Below are 24,847 nucleotides of genomic sequence, written 5' to 3' on the forward strand. Positions count from 1 at the left end.
GAGAAAGGTAAAGGATTTTCTTAAAAATGTTTTCTGTTTTGGGAGGTAGTAAAGAAATAACTATAGGAAGCTTAAGATAAAAATGGATAAAAACCAAGTGACAAAGCATAATTATAACTAATATTCCATTTACTTAGAAGGGAGGTGTTTATTATTTTGAGGAAACAGACCAAAAACATAAGTGAAAAAGAAATGAGAAATGACTTATAGCAATGGGAAATGAGTTTCCACCAGAAATATTGGATGAGAGAGTTGCAACCTTAAAAAAATCTACAAAACTTAGAATGCTTTCTCAAAGGCAGACAAGAGGACAGTAGAGTCCTCATCCCCTGTCCAGTAAGTTCTTTTTCCTTGCACTCAATCTAGGAGGGATTTGTCATATGGATCCTTCTGTAAAGTCAACAGATTAACAGGAAAAAACAAATGTCTACAAATGAAAACATTTTTAAACAGCCATTTTAATTTTTAATCTCTAACATCCAGCATCTATTTCCAACATAACAGTAAATTACTGAAAATGTTTCTTGAAAAAGAAAAAAAAAAACTAAGATAATCCATTTAGGAATAGTCCAGCAACTTTATTTTGATATAGAAATCACAAAAAAAAGTTTAAACATTCCCAAACATCTAGCATCTCAGCCTTAATACTGACAGATATGGTAATTATCTCAAAATTGAACCATATGCACAAAGCTAGAAGGTGAAAGTACTCTATAGGATTACTAAAGTGAATATTAGCAAGATTCACTTAAAATGGATGACATTCTATTTAAAACACAAAACAGTAAACATTTATCTTTGATCAGATAAATAGCGATTCTATCTACACAAGAAAATGAACAGCACTGGATTGGATACACATAGATAAAAATTTCCACAGAGAAGAGTTCAGTCTCAATTGGTCATCCATAAAAGTAATTCAGTAAAAACCTCAGGGAATTTAATGAACTCAGGGACAACACTACCTTAGCCTCTACAGCTCATGGAAGACAACACTCAAGTGGCCCTGAGTCAGCTGTGTGCCAAGCTCCACTCTTACAGCCTTTGAAACATGTTATAATACATTGAATTTTCACAACTCTTGAGCAAGTTAGAATTAATCCTGTCTTGCACATGGTCTAGTTACAATGAACTTCATTAAACTGACCAGGCATACAGAGACTGGAGATGCAAATAGATTTTACTGTAAATCCCACCACCAACCAACCACTGCAATCATACTCAACCACTTCAACCATGAATCCACCTCAATATAACCCTGGTGCAACTTTCTCATTAATTAGGTATAACATAAATAAAGGCAGTTTAGAGCACTGGTATTTTAGTTGAATACTAAAGATTGGCATAAAAATGGTTTTGGCTTTAGTGTAGTTGGCTTATATTTTTCTGATGCGACAGCTTTCTCAAGCTGTTTTATTCTGGGTAATAGAGAGCCATAGCTATTACGAAGGAACGAACTCCTAGTTTTGGTACATTTATGCACACATACACACACATAAATAGATACTTTTAGTTTATAAGTAGAATTTGGTTCACCAAACATTCATTCCCTTTGGAATGTATTAAGGCATTTGGAGAATTTAACTCATCTAAAGACTGGTGATACAAGTCTTACAACTCTTAACTGATCTCAGCATAACTGGAGTTATCTGATAAAAATCTACCCATCTCTCATATACTCAGCTCTAATCTGTTAAGTAGCCTCTGCTAGAGGTAGAGAGAAATAATCAAACATAGGCTTTCATTCAGGGCAATGACCCAGCAGCGCATTTCCAGGATGTGGTGAACTATTGACGTTAGAGCTAATCAAAAGAGTTTAACAGGGATGAGAACATATTTCTCAAGTCATAATTTAAACAAATGTGTTAACTGTTGCAATTTTAAGTTTATTTTTACTTAATCTGTACTTTATGTTTTTAAATGAAAATGAAGTAAAATTGGAATTATTCTATTTCTATTATTGGATATTAACAGTTAATAGCAGGTGTTTTTTGCATTATGCAATGGTGACATTTTTTTAAACACTATTAGCAGACAAATGATTGATAACAATGCCTTTTTTCATACCTCCAACAAAAAGATCTATTCCTCCAGCTTCTTTGATTTTCTCCTCAAATGCATCACATTCTGCCTGCAAATCTTCAGCGTTCCCATCAAGGATGTAAGCATTATTAGGATCTATATCAACATGCTTAAAAAAGTTATTCCACATATAAGAATGGTAGCTTTCAGGATGATTTCGTGGCAGTCCTAAATATGAAGTTAATAATAAAAATATAACTATTTCCTAGAAAAAAGTTTTTTCTATACTACATCAGTTTTAAAATGTTTGGCATAAAACATATGCTTGATGTATACCTGTGTCACTTTAAATATCTACACTAACACAATTAATTTGTAAACATACATGAAAATACTATTGTCATTCTCATTTCATAGATGAGTACATGAAACACAGACTGTTCCCCCAAATCATCAGCTGGTAGAGGGGTTGCAATGCAAACATGGGAAGCCTAGTTCATGTACTTAGTCACTATACGCTTCTGAAACATGCACAAAAAATGTTACCCAATGTTACTGATTTTTGTATTTTTAACAGGTTTTTTGTGATTACAATTACATAATGTCTCTTTTCCCTTTCCTTCCTCCAAAACCTTCCATATACTCTGCCTCACTCTTTTAAATTCGTGGCCTCTTTTTCTTTAACTGTTGTTGTGTGTGTGTGTATGTGTGTACATTTATATATTCCTAAATATATAATGACAACCTGCTTAGTGCATATATAATGTTGCTTGTATACATGTTTTCAGAGCTGACCACTGGTATTGAATAATTAATTGATATTAGAAGATACCTTGCCTAGGGAAGACTATTTCTCCCAGCATCCCATACTTGCCTGTAGTTCTTTGTCTAGGGTTAAGGCCTCTTGAGTGTCCACTTTCCATATTAGCATGTATATTCATGACATCTTTGTTAAGGTCATGTTGAGGCTGCTAGGCTGGTGAGACTTCAAGGGTGTAAGTTACACCCATAATTATATATTTTTAAAGAATTAACTAGTGGCCACCTTTCCCTTGCATTCATCCTACATCTTTGCAAAGAACGCTGAGCCATAATAGTTATTTGGGTATCGCTTACACAGACATTGAAAATGTACTCTTATATTTATGCTTTAACAAAAGGTTTCTAAGCATCATCATAGACCCTTTCAGTTAAGCAAGGCAACAAATTACACAAGTTTTGTGGGTGCTAGCACAAACAATGAATTTGTACCAAAAAAAAAAAAAAAAAAAAGCTAAATCGATTACCTTTACATATGTTTCACTTAATTTTCTATAATTTTAATTATACCTTAAAGAAGGAAGCAGCAGCAGAAGAAGAAGAGATGGACAGGGAAAAGAGAAAAGGAGGGGGGAGAGAGAATGGATATGAATGACTTGTGAGTGGAGTGATGCGCAAAGTTACATCATAGGTAAATGGCAGAATGAATGCATATTCAGTCAGATTCCCAGTCTTATATTCCTTCCATTATACTATGCTATAACCAATTTCACCAACAAAGCAGTACACAAAGGAGTCTAGATATGACATATTCTAAAGTTTCATGATATTCAAAATGTAATACATAATCTATTCAAATAGCAGATTCATATGTATCTTACCTACATATTCATCCATGTTAAAAGTCTTCACATATTTAAATGAAAGGTTCCCACTCTTGTGGTACTCTATTAGTTTTTTATAACATCCTAAAGGTGTGCTCCCTAAAAGAGAGAAAGGGTCCATTTTCTGAAATAACTTGAAATCTATTTTAAAAATATTTATCCTTAAATTCTTATGTGTAACAGTCTATATTTCAAAATAGGCAAACAACTTAAATACAGATTTAATGTTCATGATAGCTTGTTTCTTTCCATGATACATTGAAATTTCATTAAACCATAATTTGGTTAGTAAAGCTGGAAACTCATACACAAAAATGGAAGTTGGAAAGCTACTCTGAAGTGTTCTCAGTACTTGGAATTGCTGTTGCAAATTATAAGACTAAAACTGTTTAGAATGAACACTGGGTGAAAAGAAAAGTGAACACTATACTTGCTGGGAAAAAAAAAAAACTGAGTTGTAGCATGAGTGACACAGAGATAGACTGGAGAGAACATCTGGCAACTTGTGCTTCTGTTTCTGTTTTTCATTTAGCTTTAGCATGTATCGCTGAAAAGGTTTAGCTGAGAAAGAAAAGCATCATACCTTTAAAACGGAGAGGCCTTCCAGGACAGCCTCAGAGCAAACACGCCATGTTATAAGGAGATTGTTTTATTTGAGTGTACTATAAAATTTTTGATTAGTTTAGCAGGCTACTTTGTGCTTCATGACATGACACAATAAAGATAAGTTTATCAGCTTATGGAGGACCTCCCCCTTTTGTTAATTAAATTTGCTTTTCTATTTTTCATTATAAATCCCAAGGAAAAAGGCACCCTTATTAACATGTGACCTGACCTTCTCAGTCCTGGGTGGAATGTGATAATGCATTATCACAAAACAAAAGAAAAAAAACACCACAGAAGTCAGTATTTCTGGAGTAGTGGTTAGACTTAAGTAGAATTTAGACATCTGCTAGATTAAAAAAAAAATCTCTGGCTGACTCAAGTAAGGGGGTGGGGCTTCAGGAATAGTGCCTGCCCCTCGCAGAATATTGAGAAGACAGAACAACAGGTGGCTGTAAATCATGTGGACGAACATAATAAATATCACATAGGTGCAGAGAACAGATGAATACTGGACTTTAAGGCTAAGCATATTTTAACTTATAAGTAATGATACAAAGCCAAACCATATGATTAAATCTCACAGTCCATACTCAAAGATCTATAGCCCACTAACACGAAAAGTATCTTAAAGGTAGATACGTATGCTTCTCTTTTTTCTAGAAGCACATGAATCTTCTACTGTTAGGAAGCCAGGAGTCCCTCAATCTAAGGTGAGGCCCTGCCACAATGTCGGTGATAAAGAACACATTTACTTTCTGACCGTTAATCAATGTAGTTAAAGAAAGAAGTGAGAGAGATGGTAAGAGAAAATCTGTGACAGAAATGTCATGATTTGCTTTGGGATGGTCACTTAACTCCCTAAGTAATGCGTAACAGGTGTCTTCTGTGATTCAAAGCTTGTTGGGGCTTTTTCTGTTCGAGAAGAACTTACGATACAAAGTACAAAACCGTGAGGTAAAGAAAAACCTCAGGGAATTCTAAGGTATGGCAATGAAGAATAAAAGGCTACAATCTTGCTTGCTAAAAAATGATCTAAGAGATCATTCCAATTGAGTCATGAAGGGCTGAAATCCTGACAACCACACAGCAATCTGTAATTTAAGACAGACAAGAGATGGCGAAAAAGGTCCAAAGATAGTATCTATGTGCCCGGCCCATGGCTACAGGCTATGCAGGTGTTTCCTCATGTAAATCTCAAATCCTGGAAAACTGGCAGGATCTTTCTTATTGGAAATGTAAGAACCGGATTGAAGAGATGAATGCATTTGCCAAGAAACCAATGGCAGTGAAGCCAGGGATTTAAAACCAGGTATGCTTTCTCTAAAACATACACAGATGGAAGAGGGCAGCAATATGGGTGAAAAGAAAGCAAGCCAGAAAGTTCAGCCTTATCCTTTGAACCACGAACAGTCTACTTCCAACCCAATTAAATGGTGAAAATAATTTTCCCAGGCAAGTCAGACCCACAATATGCAGACCTTTAAAAAAAATCACTTAAAAAATACATATGCCCCAGAAATTGTGTTTGGTGGGAGAATCACTGAGGTACAGGATGTTGTATTTAACCTCAGACAAGCATACATGTTCCAATTTCAGAAGCAGGGGTGGAAGTCAAAAACACAAACACCATCATCAATGCTCAACAAAGAGAAAACATAAAATGTCAGCAAATGTTTTTCAGATCTCCCTTGGCATGTTCACTCGGTATAAATTTAAACACATAAGAAACATGCCTGGCAACCCTACTGCTAACATGCAGCACTTGGAAGCCTTTCTGTCCCCAACTCAGATTGTTACTTGTATCATAATTAAGACAAAGTGATTAACAGAGGCAGCCTGAGTATAAGCCATTCATAGTATGCAAACAGATATACAGGGTTGTTGAACCATCAAAGTGTACACGAGGGTGATGATGTGAATGAATGCGCGGTAGCTACATGCCTAGTTCACAAAAATATCCCATTGTAATTCTCACCAAGACCTTCTGTCCTAGACAAAAGGAGAGAAAGCAAAATAGCAAATCAACCATCTAGAAAAATGTAATTCATAGAAATCAACTACGTAAAATGAATTATGACTAGAGATTTTACATAGTTAGAATGCATGTATGGAGGATCAGGAGAAAATAGTCTAGTTAAACAAAACACTCATGAGAGCTTAAAACCATACAGCATGTACTGCATTCAAAAGATCTGTACATGCACTGTTTTAGCTAAGCTTCAAATACAGTATTTAAGCTGTTATAATTATTATTATTTTATTTTTTGTGAATGTAAGCAATCCAGAGCTCAAGGTATGTGGAATGAATGCCCTGGAGCCCCTAAAAGTCAGTTCTGAGTCTAGGTGTCATGTACTTGGCAAAAAATCCAAAGTTACCAATATAGAGTGCCAAAAGAACAAGTGATACTACCTGGTCCTTTTTGTTTTTATTTTTGTTTTTTGTTTGTTTGTTTTGGTTTTTCGAGACAGGATTTCTCAGTGTAGTTTTGGTGCCTGTCCTGAATCTTGCTCTGTAGACCAGGCTGGCCTGGACCTCACAGAGATCCTCCTGGCTCTGCCTCCCAAGTGCTGGGATTAAAGGCATGCACCACCACCACCCAGTCTAACATCATCATTTCTTAAGGAAATTCTGCTATTGTAATTCGCATTGCCTCTTCCATAGTATCTACCATGTGGTTTTATAGAGCAAGTGATACTACCCGATCCTTTTCAAAGGCAACCCGTCATGGAAAACCAAAGCCAAGAGAGCATGTAATTGGCATTTGGGTTGATTTCTGTGATAAACCAACAAGAGTTTTCATAATGTGCACCTGAAATACTTCTGTAACAGAAGAATAAAAAGTGAAAGTCTAATAAGAAATCATAAAGAAGGTAATACCGAATCAAGAAGTGGCAGTACACACTTTCTCCTGTTAGTAATGAAAGAGCTAAGCTACAAGAAATTACGTGAATAATGAAAGCAGTGCGCTAGAAACTCAAGAGTACTAGGAAAGGGCACAGAAATATTATGATCACCATTTAAGTTAAGATACCTTTTGAAATTGCGATTTTTGGACTAGTGGATAATATAGAGTTTTAACACAAATAGAATCAACATGTAGATACTGCAACAGCCTGCATATAGTTCTGGCTAAATATACTAATATGTTCAGCGATATAGAAAATAATAAAAAATATTTTACTAAGAAAAGCCTTTAAACAATCATATGAGTATATAAAATAGAAAGCATGATTTATACCTGTTGGTAAGCCCAGTGAAAAATACCTGTCTTGTCCAGGTTTGAACTTAACGATACAATTGCAGATGTACTTTGCTGCCCATTCACTGGCCAAGTCATAGTTATCAAGAATTACAAGCCTCATTATTGGTGATGCACAGCTCTTAGCACAAGAAGTTCACACCTGTGAAAATCCCATGACAGAGTACTTTAGACATTTTCAGACACCCAGAGTGGAATATGTTAATTTTTAAAAGGACAGTACTTAAGGAGGACATGTACATATAAAAATAGAATCCATACTTATGAAATAGTAGTAACAACATTCTCCTTTGTCAAACAGGGCCCGAGCTTTTGGCAGTGGGTTAGGTCATTTAGAGGCATATATTAATCCTTATAACAATCTTGTAGTAACACAATGCTTAGTTTCACAGGAGGAAATGGGCATACACAATTTGCCTGTGGTCATGCAGGTGAGTGACACAGCAGAATTCAAAGTATAATATATACTCTTACCAAAGCAACCATCCTTAAAAAAATCCTTAAATCATTAACTACTATAATTTTTGAATTACTTATCAAAATCCAGAATTATCCCTATAAATACCATTATGATCAAATTTCCTTTTTGTGAAGCAGTATTTAAATACCACCAGAGATAATGTGCATTATCATTACTTACACACACACACACACACACACACACACATTTTAATACTTTAGGGTTTTAATAATAAGACCTTATTTGAGTGAAAGTGCTGACCTGGGGGAGAAAAATTCTTCATAGAAAAATACAATTTTAGTTATGAATTGCTTACTCTTTTTTTAAAAATACTTTTAAGAAGTATTATTTAAAAACTTCTATATTCTATATCCAAAATCCACAACTTTCAGATTTAAATGTCTAGTTTCATATTTAAATGTGTCAGTCCCCAACATCAACCCTTTAATGACATGGGGGCTTCAGCATTCCTGTTTGGTAACCACACGCTTCACACAGAATACTAAATCAAATGTTTAAGCTAACAGAAACAGACAGTCTCTTGACAAATACATAGAAACCAAATGATATTCTTAAGCACACGACTTAGAATTCCAAAACAACAAAAAGTCTTATCACTATAATCTAGAATCCTGGGACAATAAGAAATAAACAACATTTATGGAAAAGAAATCACAAAGCTTTTTAAAACTCAGCCTAACAAGTGAACCCCGTGTCCACTTAGGTATATCAATAAGCTAACACCAAAAATAACTTCAGAGTTACACCAAAAATCCCAAACAACTACTGGCTGTTATAGCTATCAAAATTATCTATTTACTTCTAATATGATTATGCAGCAAACAACCAGAAGAAAGAAAAAGGAACTGTAAGGAGAGGCATTAGATCTTCCTGGTGCCTCGGTTATCCCTTAGTATATCATATGTGCCCCGTTTGCGCTGGATTAAACACTGCTAGGCTCCACAGAAACAAATGTGATGATTAAGGATCCTGTTGCTAAAGGGCATTCGATCAACTTAATACTTCCTCAATTTGCGATTATTCTCAATTCTTGATGTAGAAACTAATTCAGAGATTCCGCAGAAGTTACAAAGCCATGTTGGAGTTTTGGAGGGAGCTAGACTTTAAGTGTATCTGGCACAAATATCCATGCATTAAATGTTTGATCCATTTGAAATCATTAATAACACCTGTTAAAAGACTCTGGGCCCCTCTCCTTAGCTCCAATAGCTCTCACACGCAGTCCAAGAGCCTGACAAGTATCATAGGTAATTCTTAGACTTGAGCTAAAATGAGAAAAGTTTCAAACAAGTCATTCAGACCAAAAGCTCGGGCAAGTTGTGAGTTTTCTCTTAGAGAGCAGAGTGCGCCTCCAAAATTCCTAAGTGAATTCCCCTCACGCAAGGTAATATCTTCTCTACATTTATTCAGATTTTTAAGACGCTCCTTTCCCAGGTTTTACAGTCATCAGAAACCGAAACTGTCGATGCTTTGTGACTCTGGCATCGTGAGCAGATAGCATTAAAAACGCTAATTAAATTCGGCTCCCAGGGTTTTCCTGCAGGTGCTGATTCATCTGGGCAGAGCATCCCCAGGAACAGCGTCTGAAGCCAAGTCCCTGAACTTTCTATGGGGTGGGAACTTCTACACCACCGAACTTCCACAGCTTTTTAACCCGTGGGCCCGCCCCAGAATCTACACACACACGGTGTGGTGTGCCGGTGTGCTGAGCTCCAGCAGCACCCACCGTCCCTCCCCGGGACCTCGGTCGGCATGGGTGATGTCCCTGTCCCTGGCGCCGCCGATGTCCAGGCTGCCCGCCCGGCCTGCGCACGCGGGGGAGCGTTCAGGATCAGAGCTGTCCTGCCCTGAGCTGCCGGTGCTGGCAGATGCTGGAAGCCTCCGGCGGCCCCACGGGGGCCGAGAGCACCCCCGGGTTCAGAGACGCCAAGCAGGGACGCCCCAGCCGCGCCCAACTCCGCACCGTGCCCGGGGGGCTCAGCGGCAGCGAGCCCCGCCCAAGCCCCGCATCGGAGCTGCGTTGTGTTCCCCCGACTCACCGGCACACCTACAGCCTCCTCAGACACCGGGACAGCGGTCGGGCACCAACGCACCCGGCTAACGGCCAGCGACCTCAGCTGGTGAGGAGGGATGAAGCCCGAGAACCCGGATGCAGACACAACCACAGGAAGGGACCCGGGAGGACGCTGCTGCGCAAGCGCAGTGCCCACGTCGATGCCAGGAAGAGTAGGCGCCACTCACCTGGGGCAGAACCACCTTTCCACCTGGGGGGTAGGGGGCCTGTGGGGGAGTCGTCAGTTCTTGGGGTACCCACCTGCTACTACTCTTTTTCATTAAGTCTTCCAGAGGTTGAACTGCGGTAGGTAGACTCCTTGTAGGCCTGTAATGCCCGCCCATGATAATGTGAACTATTTGATTACTACAATCACCCCAGTTGTTGAATAGTTACTGTTTTTGAGCATTTTAAAGTAGCTCCCAACTTAAAGGGACAAAGAAAGAATTTATTCTGGAGCCAAGCAGGGATGGCTATGGCTAGAGAACAAGATTCCAGTTAACCAAAATACTGGGTTCCAACGGAGCAACAATTTCATGGAGTTTTTTTGTTTTTTTTTTTTTTTTTTTTTTTTTTTTTTAAGCAACAGAACAAAAGCAAAATCATAAATCGATATGCGTTCCAGAGACGTTGGTGGAAACATCACATAGGCAGTTACAGCAGAATGGGAGATCTCTGCTTTGTATGCCAAATGCCAAACGCTTCCTGATGGCAGCCCTAGCCTCCGAGCTTCTGCCAGTTTGTTCTAAGAGCATTTTCCTTACTAGTCACGAGGATGTTAGGTCAGACATAAGGTAGGCAATAAGTGGTTATGTAAAGGGTTGAGACACCCCAAGATAATTTGGCTCTGGATTTACAACATTTCTACTTCCTATAATGACTGAGTTATAATCAGCTCTGAAGGTTTAAAACAGGTGCAGTGTACTTTTCTGAGAACTTAGTTCACACTTTTGAAAACACAGTGACTACTTTGAATCCTGAGATTCCATCAAAGTTAGGTCTGCAGAGAGGAAACCTGAAAACTATTATTGGAAGGAAACCCAAGAGGCTCTCAGGAAGGTACCTCAGGGGACTATAGTATTGTGTGAATTGTGCTGAATGATTCTCAGGGGTAGAGGAAGGCAACATAAACTTCGAATGGCTGTCACAGTTTTTTGTAAAGGAAAAAAATTACTAAGTAAGCAGCAGAAACAAGACAAAACAAAAGGAGAAACTTTTGTTCTCAGAATATTTCATTAAAAACTATTGAAGGCTCCACTAGGAGCAACACACTCACTACCAGCATTGGGTGGCAGGCTGGTTCAGCATCCTGTTTCCCTAGATACTCCAAATTTAAGATAAATATCGTGTGCTATTTCTGTAGACTACTGAAGTCAGGTACCCTCACTGTAAATCCAGACTGGGTCAAATAGCAGTCTTGGTAAATCCTCCCGGCAAATCGAGATGTTCTGCTCTTATGCGAACTCACAGAACAGTTACAGTATATTGACAGTGACAGTGTTTCTTAGGATCTCATTGATTTAAGCTGATTTTAAAAAGCAATTGTTAGCTTTTTTTCAGTACTATCAGCTTTTACCAAAAGGATTTTTATTGTGTATTTTTGCAGTGTTACTGGTGCACGAATAACATTTTTTAATTAGATTTTTCTCCTCCATGGTTTTTCCTAAGTGTTTTCAACCTTCTAACTTGTTGAAACTTGTTGTAGGAATCTAGTAGAATCATTGTACCTAGGGTAAACCTTAGAATGAAATAGTTGTTTTCACTGTATCTAGGGTAAACATTGTAATGAATAGTTGTTTTCCAGAAGCACTTTGACCTTGAAAAGTCATTGTGGAAAACATGGATTTCTGTTATCCATAACAGAAATAAATAAATAAATAAATAAATAAATAAATAAATAAATAAATAAATAAATACATCCATGATTTCTGTATCTATAGAGTTAGTTTTCCACAGGAAATTTGCAACCTTTGCATGACTTTGGTCACAAGACTATCCTGGCGCACCTGGAGCTCTTGAATTATTGGGTACTGAATACAATACACATTAAGGACTGAAGTGGAGGGTGGTAGTATGATGCTTTGCTTCAGAAAATATATAGATTAGATCAGGAACTTTGGTATGAGGAACTTGTTTACCCCAAAACCAACTTTTGTGTAACAATCAATAAATAAGCCTTTGCCTGGCTGTTTGAGGTTCAGTTCACAGAAACTGTTCCTCCCTCCTGCCAGAGGGCCTAAAATCCATCTTGGAGTGACACTCTCTCTTCTGATGATCTAGAGCAACACCAAACACTTGACATTCGGCGCCCAATGTTGCAGGCTCAGAAAAAAGAGGGATCAAGATACTCCAGGACTGAAGATAACAGTTGCTTCAAGACTCCAGGATTTGGTGGGGACATGGGAAATTTCCCCTCTCAGGAGTGGAAATATGTACGAATGGGAAGGCTCTTGAGACAAAGAAAAAGGCCTTTACCGGTGGAAGATGGGAAAGTGTTTAATCAAGAAAAAAATGGATCTCCCTGGCAGAAAAATGGGAAATGTTTACATTCAGATTAGTTGGAAACTGGTGGGGATGACAGATCTGAAGCAATTTAAAGAAGCAGTGGTGGCATATGGACTGCATTCATCCTATGACAGGCAGATTTTAAATAATTGGGCTACTCAAAATAAGATTATTCCAAAAGATTGGAAAAACTTAATGTCCGCTGGAACGCAGGGCTCTCTGGCTGCACCAGCTCTTTCAGCTAAGGGCCTGCCAGTGAAGAGTGGCAGCAACTGAGTTCCAAAGCAAGACTCGCTGAATTCCACACCTGTAGTATGAGGTAATACAGCTGTCCCAGAGCTTACAGTTTTGCTTGATTTTGTTTAAATTTTTTTTTCTCCCTTGTAGCAGGAATAACTCAATATTAAAGGTCCCTTACTGGGAATTGGTTTTGTTGTTGTTGCTTTATTTTTTTTTCTCTCCTAATAGCCTGAACAACTCAATATCTGCTGTGGGATGTTCTGTATGCTGTGAATGTGTTGCTCTGATTGGTTAATAAATAAAATGCTAATTGGCCAGTAGCCAGGCAGAAAGTATAGGCGGAACAAGCAGAGAAGAGAATTCTGGGAACAGGAAGGCTGAGTCAGGAGACGCTGCCAGCCACTGCGATGACAAGCAACATGTAAAGATACTGGTAAGCCACAAGCCACGTGGCAAGGTATAGATTAATAAAAATGGGTTAATTTAAGATATAAGAACTAGATAGCAAGAAACCTACCACAGTCATACAGTTTATAAGTAATATAAGTCTCTGTGTGTTTACTTGGCTGTGGGACTGGTAGGTGAGAGAGATTTGTCCTGACCATGGGCCAGGCAGGACCAGGAAAACTTCAGCTACAAATATCAATGGTCCCTTCATAGGTGAAAAAAATTAAAACAAGCCCAATCACAACTAGGGCATAAAGTACTAAGTCAATGTTGTTTAAATTTCCAGAGATATTAGTCATTCATTATATGGAGGATGTTCTCTTCTCTTGATCATCTAATTAATGTTTAAATGAATGTTTAATTTCTCATGGTAAATAAACTAAAAACAAAATTTATAACATCTTTGGGTACACTCTTATCTGTTTATCATGACTGAGGATTTGGCTTTGCTCTTTAAGCTACTTTCTAGAAACTCTTGGTTAAATTCTATAAAAATGTAACACTTGAAACAGAGAAGGTTATTGGCTTATCAAATAATGTGGCTGCTGAGGTGGTAGCTCATAGAAATAATCTCTTACTGCTAAGGAGCCTACAAAAATTATTTTTACACTAAATAAAATGCAAGTAAGTTGTTTGTTCCACACTGTTAACATTTGGCAAGTTGAATTAAAATATTACTTGAGAGCTATAAAAAAATCACCCTTTTAAGAATTTATAAAAATACTTCCTGGGTATTGCCTAGTCACATTTTAAAATCCTACACGGATGCTTTTAAACATGGCTCTTAACAAGCACAAAGAACATGTTTACACACAAATTCCACATGCTTCAAAAAAAGATAATACCCACTCTGGGTTATATAGCTCAAAAGTTTAACCTGGCTCTAATCAATCAGCTTTTAGTAGATATTTCTCAGCCATTGGATATTTTAACTGACCCTTCTGTTTATTTAAATTTAGATGATGGTTTATTGGATGAAGTAAGAAAAATCAGTCCTGTTGTCATAATGGATAGCTTTAGAATCTGTACTGGATGGTTTTGTGTGTCAACTTGACACAAGCTATAGAATCATCAGAGAGAAAGGGGTCACAGTGGAGAGGCTCTGTGAAATCCAGTTATTACAGCCTTTTCTCAATTCGTGAACAATGGGGAGGGCCCAGCCCATGGTGGTTAGTGCCATCTCTGTGTGGTTGGTCCTGGGTTCTATAAGAAGGTGGGGTGAGCAAGCCAGGGGAAGTAAGCCAAGAAGCAGCACCCCTCCATGGCCTCTGCATCAGCTCCTGCCTCCAGGATCCTGCCCTATTTGAGTTCCTGTCCTGACTTCTTTCAGTGATGAGCAGCAGACCAAATGAACCTTCCTCCCCACTTGCTTTTTTTTTTTGTCATGGTGTTTCTTTGAAGCAATAGAAACCTAACTAAGACAGAACCCCAGTTTAAATATGTATTCTTAAGGAAGACTGAAGCTCAACATTAACTGACCTCATATATAACTTAGCACATGAAGGCTAGAGATGCAGTGAGAATGGAAAGCTACCTAACAAGAGAAAAAGGATGTTGCAAAGGGATTGTAAATGCACAAAGGATGTAATAAAAGGAAACATTTGATATGAGGTACTTGAGAATGGAGTTTTTGTCCCATGTTCTCTAAAGACTGATGATGTTTGAACATCCTTTTCTGTCATTAGTGGCTGTTTCTACATCTGCTTCAAAGAAATATCTTCTAAAATCTCATGTTATTTTTTTAAATTATGATATTTTCTTTATTTCGGGTTGTAAGAGGGTTTTGTTTATTTGTTTGAGACAGGGTCTCACTATGTATTCCTGGATTGTTTGAGTCTGTGTTTTAGAACAGACTGGCTTCAAACTCACAGAGGTAAGATGCTTTTGCCTTCCATATGCTGATATTGCTAATTGGTGCCACTATACCCAGCAAGTGGCTTTTTTGTTTGTTTTAAAAATACATCATCCATACTAGACCCTTATGTAAATATTGTTTCTCATTCTATGGTATATCTTTCTACTTTCTTGGTAGTATCCTCTGCAGCAGAAAACATTTTAAAATTAGATGGAATATGCCTAGCGGTGATGGCGCACACCTTTTTTTTTTTTTTTTTTTTTTTTTTTTTTTTTTTTTTTTTTTTTTTTTTTTTTTTTTTTTTTTTTTTTTTTTTTTTTTTTTTTTTTTTTTTTTTATATTTTTTTTTTTTTTTTTATTTTTTTTTTTTTTTATTTTTTTTTTTTTTAATTTATTTTAATTTATTTTGCAATACAATTCAGTTCTACATATTGGTCACGGATTCCCTTGTTCTCCCCCCTCCCGTCCCCCTCACCTTCCCCCCAACGCCCCCCCCCATTTGTGTTGTTTCTTTTTTTTTTTTTTTTTTTTTTTTTCCCCTTTTCTATTTTAATAAAAAGGAAAAAAAAGAAAAAGGTTATAACTAACAAAAGAAAAACTATATACAAAAGTACAATGACTATATACAATATATACAAGTAATAAATGTCTAAACAATGTCTAGTCCATTTGTATTTGACAAATTCAGAGAAAATAATTTCATTATCTATCCTATTTTGTTAAGTCCAAAATGTATCTAATTCACTTTCTATCCTAATTAATCTTCAACTATAACTAACTAACCTTCAACTATAACTAACTAATCTTCAACTCCCTCAGAGACCCAAGAAGGAAATAATATTAGCTAACAAAAATAAAAACAGAAAGTGCATGCAAGCAACTTCCAAAAAATTTGTGAGTTGACAGAAACAGCCAGCTGCCTGGACAGTCACCTGAGGTTTCTCCACAGTGTTGGGGCATCATCTTCAGCCTATAGGCTTAGCATATCTGACAGACTCATTTGTGAAGTAGGATGTACACAAGGTCGACAGTTCAACCTCACATTGGGTGAGAGCAGTCCACGTACCAGAAACACCTGAATTCCACTAGTGTCATGTCATGATTCAGGATTTTAAATTCTGGAAATTGTTGTTGATTTTTTAATTCAGCTGTCCATTCTTGGCTGTGTATATATGGCTTCATCTTAACATCCCGTTCTTCTCCACATCCCTCTGTCAAATGCCAGTTTACTATTGCGAGGCGTGAGCTTAGTTACTCTTCAAGAATAACTGTTTCAGCTGCTGTTCCATTGCACATCAGAAGCCATCGGCCCACTGCCTATTCAGCTGCCTTCGAAGAAAAGGGCACTGTACCTTTTCCAAATTGCGAAGGCCACTTCAGGGATGGTGCCATATTGTCCTGGCCTCAGAAGATGCCTTTTGATAAAGCCATAACCACACTCGTTTTGGCAAGAATCAGTAGTCCTTTGTTTCAAGTCCTGTCTGTCCATTTTGTCAGCAGTTGATTCAAGGATACTTTGTTGTCCAGTGGCTAACTTTTGCCACAATGAAAGTTAACTCCATATGCAGTTTCTTCAATGCCCATATTTTCTCTGAAGTAGATTGGTACTGCCAGGAGCCGACATGTCTCATAATCATAACAAAAAAGAAAAATTTTCTAAGTTATTAAAACATTTTAAATGCCATATTCTGTAGATCTCTGAAGGGTTTGAAGATGACCTGTCTAAAATATATCTGCTCAATTTTTAAAACATATCTAATATGACTACAACTTCTATTGTAATGTCTAACTACTAACTTTCATTTCTTTTTTTTTTTTTTTATTAATTTATTTTGCAATACAATTCAGTTCTACATATCAGCCACGGATTCCCTTGTTCTCCCCCCCTCCCGTCCCCCTCACCTTCCCCTCAACACCCCCCCCCCATTCCCATCTCCTCCAGGGCAAAGCCTTCCCCACAGACTGAGGTCAACCTGGTAGACTCAGTCCAGGTAGGTCTAGTCCCCTCCTCCCAGGCCGAGCCAAACAATCCTGCATAGGCCCCAGGTTTCAAACAGCCAACTCATGCAATGAGCACAAGATCTGGTCCCACTGCCTGGGTGCCTCCCAAACAGATCAAGCCAATCAACTGTCTCATCCATTCAGAGGGCCTGATCCAGTGGGGACCCCTCAGCCATTGGTTCATAGTTCATGTGTTTCCATTCATTTGGCCATTTGTCCCTGTGCTTTATCCAACCTTGGTCTCAACAACTCTCGCTCATATAAACCCTCCTCATTCTCGCTAATTGGACTCCCAGAGATCCACCCGGGGCCTAGTCATGGATCTCTGCATCCAGATCCCTCAGTAGTTGGATGGGGTTTCTAGCACAACAATTAGGGTGTTTGGCCATCCCATCACCAGAGTAGGTCAGTTCAGGCTGTCTCTCGACCTCTGCCAGCAGTCTGTTGTGTGGGTATCTTTGTGGATTTCTGTGGGCCTCTCTAGCACTTTGCTTCTTCCTATTCTCATGTGGTCTTTATTTACCATGGTCTCCTATTCCTTGTTCTCCCTCTCTGTTGTTGATCCAGCTGGGATCTCCCGCTCCCCCAAGCTCTCTTTCCCTCAACCCTCGCCTTTCATTACCCCCACTCATGTCCAGGCTGTTCATGTAGATCTCATTCCATTTCTCTGTCATTGGGTGATCCCTGTGTCTTTCTTGGGGTCCTGTTTTCCAGGTAGCCTCCCTGGTGATGTGAGTAGCAGACAAGTCATCCTTGTTTCATGTCTAGTATCCTGCTATGAGTGAGTACATACCATGTTTGTCTTTCTGAGTCTGGGTTACCTCACTCAGGATGATTTTTTCTAGATCCATCCATTTGTCTGCAAACCTCATGATGCCATTGTTTTTCTCTGCTGAGTAGTATTCCATTGTGTATATGTACCACATTTTGTTTATCCATTCTTCAGTTGAAGGGCATCTGGGTTGTTTCCATGTTCTGGCTATTACAAACAATGCTGATATGAACATAACTGAACAAGTGCTCTTATGGTGTGGTTGAGCATTTCTTGGGTATATGCCCAAGAGTGGTATAGCTGGATCTTGGGGGAGATTGATTCCCAATTTTCTAAGAAAGGATGGCGCACACCTTTAATCCCAGCACTCAGGAGGCAGAAGCAGGCGGATCACTGTGAACTCGAGGCCAGCCTGGTCTCCAAAGCGAGTTCCAAGAAAGGCACAAAGCTGCATAGAGAAACTCTGTCTCGATAAATAAATAAATAAATAAATAAATAAATAAATAAATAAATAATAAACATTAGATGGAATAAAATTTATCGATATCTATCTTTTTTTTCATTGTCTGATGTTCTTGGTATACTGTCTGAGGAGGCTGTCTAATTCATGGACATGGAGATTTACATTTGTCTTTCATTCTACAAATGATAGTTTTAGCTATTTACATTGAGATCTTTCAGATAATTGCTAAATATAATATGTGACAAAGGTAAAACTAGCTTCCTCCTTTTATATGCTGAGTTGTCTCACACCTGCGTTGAAAAGATGATTCTTTCTCCATGAAATGGTCCTGATGTACTGTTTGAAAATCTCTCGGTCGTAGATGCATAGGCTCTCAATTCTGTTCTATTGAGCTATGTGTCTATCTTTATGTCAGAATAACAATATGTTGTTTATGATAGTTTTGTAGTAAGGATTAAAATATGGAAATGTGCATCTTCCATGTTTGTTCTTTCTGAAGACTGTTTTGACTAAACTATTTAGGATGACTTGTATTTCCATATGTATTTCAGGAGCAGCTGTGAGCCGTTCTGAAAAAAAAAAATGCCATAGGGATTTTACAGTAATTGCTGAGAATGTGCAGATCAGTGTAGAGAGCAGCACCATCTCATTGTGCTGCCTGTCTTTATGGTTTGGGTAGGAGGTGGGGATTTCACTTGATGAAGTAGGTCATTGGGGCAGTTCTTGAGGACTGTCCTGTCCCTTTCTCATTCCTGGCCCTCTTCTCATCTACAATGAGATGATCACCCTTGCTACACCTTCCAGTGTCATAATAGCAGATATCATGAACCAAAATAAATCTTTTGTACTTTCATTTATTCCCTCAGATATTTTAGTGATGACAGTGGGAAAAATGGGCAGCACTTCTTCAAACCATGAACACAAGGCATTCATTCTACTTACTTAGCTTCTCTTAAAATTTTATCAATCTCTTGTGTTCTCAGTGCAAGGGCTGTAAACTTTCTTGGTTAAATTACTGTGGGCTCTACTTTAATGCTATTACTGTTACTGGAATTGTTTCTTTAACTTTATATTTCTGTTGTTATTTGTTTGTGTATGCAAATGCAATGCATACACAGTGTTTTATGTAATTAAGATTGTACTCTGCAACCTTGCTGAATTAGTTTCAGTGTCTAATGGTGTTTTGTGTATGACTGAATGTATGTGTACATGAATATAGATTTCTTTTAGAAATTTTCACATGTAGAGAAGGACATCTTCAAATATCTGTCTGTCTGTCTATCTATCATCTATTGACATCTTCAAATATCTGTCTGTCTATCTATCATCTATCTATCCTCTCTCTCTCTCTCTCTCTATATATATATATATATATATATATATATATATTATGCACACACAGATATATATATATATATATTTTGGTTTTTTCGAGACAGGGTTTCTCTGTGTAGCTTTGCGCCTTTCCTGGAAATCGCTTTGGAGACCAGGCTGGCCTAGAACTCACAAAGATCCGCCTGCCTCTGCCTCCCGAGTGCTGGGATTAAAGGCGTGCGCCACCACCGCCCGGCATATATTTTGATAAATATAGATCTCTCTCTCTCTCTCTCTCTCTCTCTCTCTCTCTCTCTCTCTCTCTCTCTCTCTCTCTCTCTCTCTCTCTCTCTGTGTGTGTGGTTTGAAAGAAATGTCCACCATAGGCTCACAGGGAGTGGCACTATTAGGAGATGTGGACTTTCTAGAGTAGGTGTGGCTTTTTTGGAGGAAGTGTGTCAGTGCAGGCAGGCTTTGAGGTCTCAAATGCCCAAGCCCAGCCAGTGTGTCTCAGTCTCTTCCTCTGCCTATGGATCCAGATGTAGAACTCTCAAGTACCTCTTCAGCAATATATCTGCCTGCCTGCCACCGTGCTTCCTGTCATGATGATAATGGACTGAGCCTATGAACTGTAAACTAGCCCCAATTAAATATTTTCCTTTATAAGAGTTGCCATAGTCATGGTGTCTATTCATAGCAATAGAAACCCTAACTAAAACAGATGTTGGTACCGGGGACTGGGTTATTGCTGTGATAGGCCTGACTATGCTTTTGTTTGGAAGAATGTGTACTCTGGAACTTTGGGTTAGGAAACCAGCTGAATGCTTTAAGTGGGGCTTAACAGGCCATACTAGTAGGAGCAAGGAAGACAGTGGTGCTGAGTGTGAACTGAAATATGGGTACCCGGCTCAAGAGGTTTCAGAGGAGAATATAATATGTAACCCACAGATCATTCTTATTATATTTTGGTGAAGAAGGGTGGTTGCTGTTTGCCCTTGTCCAAAAAATCTGCCTGAGTCTAAATTGTAGAGTTTTGTGTTAATTGTGTTGGCAGAGGAAAGCTCAAAGCAGGACGGTATCAACTCTGCCAAGTGGTTACTAGTGCTCATGCTTATGCAGGTTCATAATGAAAAGAAACAAGCTGAACAAGGAAAAGTACAAAATATACAGATTGAGGAGAAAAGGACCACCAGGAATTGGAATGGAGCTAAGTCCTGTGTTCCAGGAGCTAAACCGATTAAAGCAAAGTTTAAAGCTAGGCGTGGTGGTGCACACCTTTGATCAAGCATTCAGGAGGCAGAGGCATGAGGATCTCTGAGTTTGAAGCTAGTCTGGTTTGTAGATCGAGTTTCAGGACAACCAAACTTAGACAGTGAAGAAAACCATCAAAAACAGAAAGCTGGTGAAGATGTAGTTGAAGGAGGGGGGCCATGTTCCTGCCCCAGCAAGCAGCAGAACTTGATGACATCAGCCACATAGTTCTGGCTTTAGAGTCAGGAATAGAAGAAAGGGGTTATGGAATCTCCCTCTTAGACTAAGGAAAACCAATGGGGCCAGGTATGTGCCAAGGGTGTCCCTTCTTGGAGGCCTAGAGAAGCCATTGTAAATAGCTATGAAGGTGAAGCCTGGATTGTCTTGGAGCCTCCATAAGTGTTAGAGATGCCAGAGTCATGGGATACCTACTGAGGAAAACTGCTAACAGGGAGAGGAACCAGTCCAACAGAAAGAAGTGTGTTGCAGCAAACAGAGCTGAAAGAATTTGGAGATCTGAAGTCTGTTTTGACATCAGACATGGAGTTCTGGAGTTTGGAGTTTTCCCAGCTGATTTTTGTTTTTGCTTTGATCCACTATTTCCTCACTATGCTCCCTTTACTCGCTTTTGGCACAGTAATGAATACCCTGTGCCATTGTATGTGACCTGCTTTTTTATTTAAATTTTACAGGGGGTTACAGTTAAGAAATTGCCATGAGTCTCAGAAGAGACATTGGACTTTTATAGATTATAAGGGACTTTTAAAGTTGGACTTAATGCATTTCTGCATTATGATATGGCTACAAGCTTATGGGGACCAGGGAGTGAAATGTGGTGGTTTTAAATAAATGGCCCCCATAGGCTCACAACAAGTGGTACTATTAGGAGGAATGGCCTTGCTGAAGTAGGTATGGCTTTGAAGGAGGAAGTACATCACTGGGTGTGGTGGTTTGAATAGGTATGGCCCCCATAGACTCATATGTCTGAATGCTTGGCCTATAGTGAATGGCACTATTAGGAGGTATGGCCTTGTTGGAGGAAGTGTGTCACTGTGGGGGTGGGCTTTGAAGTCTCATATGCTCAAGTTGTGTCCAATGTGGGAGACAGTTCACTTCCTGTTGCCTGCAGATCAAGATGTAAAATTCTCAGCTCCTTTTCCAGCACCATGTCTGCCTTCATACTGCCATGCTTCTCCCCAAGACAACAATGGAATAACCCCCTGAAACTGTAAGCTAGCCTCAACTAAATATTTCCCTTTATAAGAGTTGCTGTGGTCATGGTGTCTCTTCACACCATAGAAACTCTAACTAAGACACTGGGGCAGGCTTTGAGGTCTCAGATGTTCAACCCCAGCTAGTTTGTCTCAGCCTCTTGCTGTTGCCTGTAAATCCAGATGTAGAGCGCTCAGCTACTTCTCCAAGACCAAGTCTGCCTTCATGCCACCATGCTTCCCACCACAACAATAATGGACTAAACCTCTGAATTATAAACTAGCCCTAATTTAAATGTTTCCCTTTATAAGAGTTACCATGATCATAGTGCCTCTTCACAGCAATAAAACCCAACCAAGACATATGTGTGCATGTGTAATTTTACTTCTTATTCTGAGTGACTGTCATTTATTTTATTCCTTTCTTATTTATTGTTCCAAAATGTCCACAACCATGTTATGTAGTATTGAGAAGAACAGAGATCCTTATTTGGTTCATAGTCTCGGAAGTAAACTCACAGCCTTTCATACATGAATATGATGTTTTCATACAAGAATTTGATGTTATATGTGTGTCCCACAGATACAAGCTTGAAAAACTATACCTCTAGTCTTAGTTTTTCAATAGTGTTTTCCTATTGTGAAGGAGTTCTGGCGTTTGCTCGGTACATTTTTAGATCTATTTAATCAACTGTCTGATCTTTTGTTTTATCTTGTGAAATGCAGTTTAGATTGATTGTGTACTTTGGATAAATTCTGTTTGTTAATTAAGAGCTTTTTAAATACGCAAGTAAATTTAGTATTTTATGGAGGATATTTTGTAGTTATATTTATAATTGTCAGTCCATAGTTCTAATATCTTGTACTATATTTGGCTTGCTGTACATCAGGGTGGTACTGGCTTTATAGAATTAGTTAAGAAGTATGTTCTCCTCATCTATGGCTATTGAAGAAAAATAATTTGAAAAGGAATATAGGTGATTATTTGTAAAATACACTATTTTTGTAAGTTTTGGATGGCTAACTAAATCTCTGTATTACTAGATATAATTTGGGTTTTATTATGTACAAATTTCCAAAGCCTTAGTAATTTGTAATTCAATTTTCTATCACTTAAGAAAATGGTATTTAAAATTTAAATTTATCATCTATTTATTTTTGCTATTTATTTCCTGCCTTCTGATGTCCTGTCATCAGGTACATAGATGTTTGTTAATTATGTTGTCTTTATGGGTTGAGAAAGGATCATATTTACATTTATACTGATATTCATTATTTTGAGATATTTTTTGCTAATATCACTAGTCCAATTTTCTTTTTATTAGTGTTCATATGATATATTTTCATTCTTTTTCTTGTACCCTATTCATGAATGTGTGTTTGGATTTGTTCATGAGAACAGTATATAGTTTGTGGTAGTTTGAATGTAACTGGCCCCCATAACCCCATAATCTCATAATTTTATAGGGAGTGGCACAATTAGGAGGTGTAGCTTTGTTGGAGTGGGTATGGCCTTGTTGGAGGAAGTGTGTCACCATGGGGGCATGCTTTGAGGTTTCCTATGCTCAGGATAATGCCCAGTGTGTCAGTCAACTTCCTGTTGCCTGCAAGATGTAGGACACTTGGCTATTTCTCCAACAAGATGTCTGCTTGTATACTGCCATGCCCACTGCCACGATGGACTGAACCTCTGAACTCTAAGCAAGCTCCCTCAGTTAAATGTTTTCTTTATAAGAGTTGCCGTGGTCATTGTATCTCCTCACAGCAACAGTAAACCCTAACTAAGACATAGTTGATATCTTGTTCCATTTTATTCTTTTTTTCTCTCACAATATAGCCACTGCTAGGCACTCTCTAAGGAAAATGTTTACAGCCCACAGTTTGTAGGATGGAAACAAATGACCATGGTAATGCCATCCACTTGTCTTCTGTTTAGGAGCTTGCACTGAACGGCATTATGGCAAACCAAAGCAAGAAGCGGGAATGTGCAGGAGGCAGTGTGGGGCAGAGAGACAAAAGTGTCAAGCTTCCTTTATCACAATCATCTCTTATAATGAACAGTCAGATTTCATTAAGGATAAGTACTCACATCCATGGGGACAGGACTAGTCCTTCTTAAAGGCTCCAATGTCTCTCAACACAGTTGCATAAAAGATGAAGTCACAACAGAATAGCACAATGCTGTGGCTTTTCTGTGCAGTTAGTTGCAGACGACATATTTAATGTGCCATAATCCAGCTTAATTTTTAATTTTAAAATTTCTGTTGTGTGTATGGGAGTATGTGGTATATTTGTGCGGGTTTTTTGAGTGTATGTGGGGAGGGAGAGGAATGTTGGGTGTAGTACTTTCTTTTATCCCACTGAGGCAGGGTTTCTCACTGAGCTTGGAGCTAAGATGGCAGCCAGTAAGCCCCAGTGTCTCTCCTGTCTCTCTCTGCCCCACCACAGTTCTGAGGTTACAAGTGTTCACGTGGCCAAGCCAGGTTTTTTTTTTTTTACATGAATGCTAGAATTTAAACTCAGTTCCTTATACTTCTGCATCAAGCATTCTGACTCACCAAGCCATCTCCCTGGTCCCCTTGTCCAGTTTTTCAGGTGTTTTAGACAGCAAGTAAATGAAGGAGTCAGTGAGTTTGTCTCAGCTGGGTTTTAAGACTATCACTGTAGTTGTTCAAAATAACTGTAGTTTTCCGGTTTGTTGCAACTTTTTGTTCTCTGAAAAA

The 24,847-nt window shown here is 38.5% G+C and overlaps 1 protein-coding gene and 1 pseudogene across 4 annotated transcripts in view; one reads left to right on the plus strand and one right to left on the minus strand.

Moving 5' to 3' along the window:
• Positions 1-24,847, minus strand: part of Gnpda2 (glucosamine-6-phosphate deaminase 2) — a 116,235-nt gene that overhangs the window by 10,529 nt on the left and 80,859 nt on the right. For 2 of the 4 annotated variants that reach the window (XM_052735074.1, XM_052735075.1), the window contains exons 2-4: positions 7,511-7,673; positions 3,663-3,764; positions 2,068-2,250 (exon numbers count right to left, since the gene is read on the minus strand). In XM_052735074.1, coding sequence (XP_052591034.1) covers positions 2,068-2,250; positions 3,663-3,764; positions 7,511-7,634 — 409 coding nt within the window. In that variant the 5' untranslated portion in view covers positions 7,635-7,673. Of the gene's footprint in view, positions 1-2,067; positions 2,251-3,662; positions 3,765-7,510; positions 7,674-10,051; positions 10,190-24,847 lie in introns of those variants that run through there. The other 2 variants (XM_052735077.1, XM_052735073.1) reach the window with 2 other exon arrangements.
• LOC128108760 (ribosomal biogenesis protein LAS1L-like) overlaps positions 9,881-24,847 on the plus strand; it is a 67,363-nt pseudogene continuing 52,396 nt past the window's right edge.

The sequence above is a fragment of the Peromyscus californicus genome, unplaced genomic scaffold (assembly GCF_007827085.1).
Source record: "Peromyscus californicus insignis strain IS unplaced genomic scaffold, ASM782708v3 Scaffold_13__1_contigs__length_99412109, whole genome shotgun sequence".
Classification (NCBI taxonomy): Eukaryota; Metazoa; Chordata; class Mammalia; order Rodentia; family Cricetidae; genus Peromyscus; species Peromyscus californicus.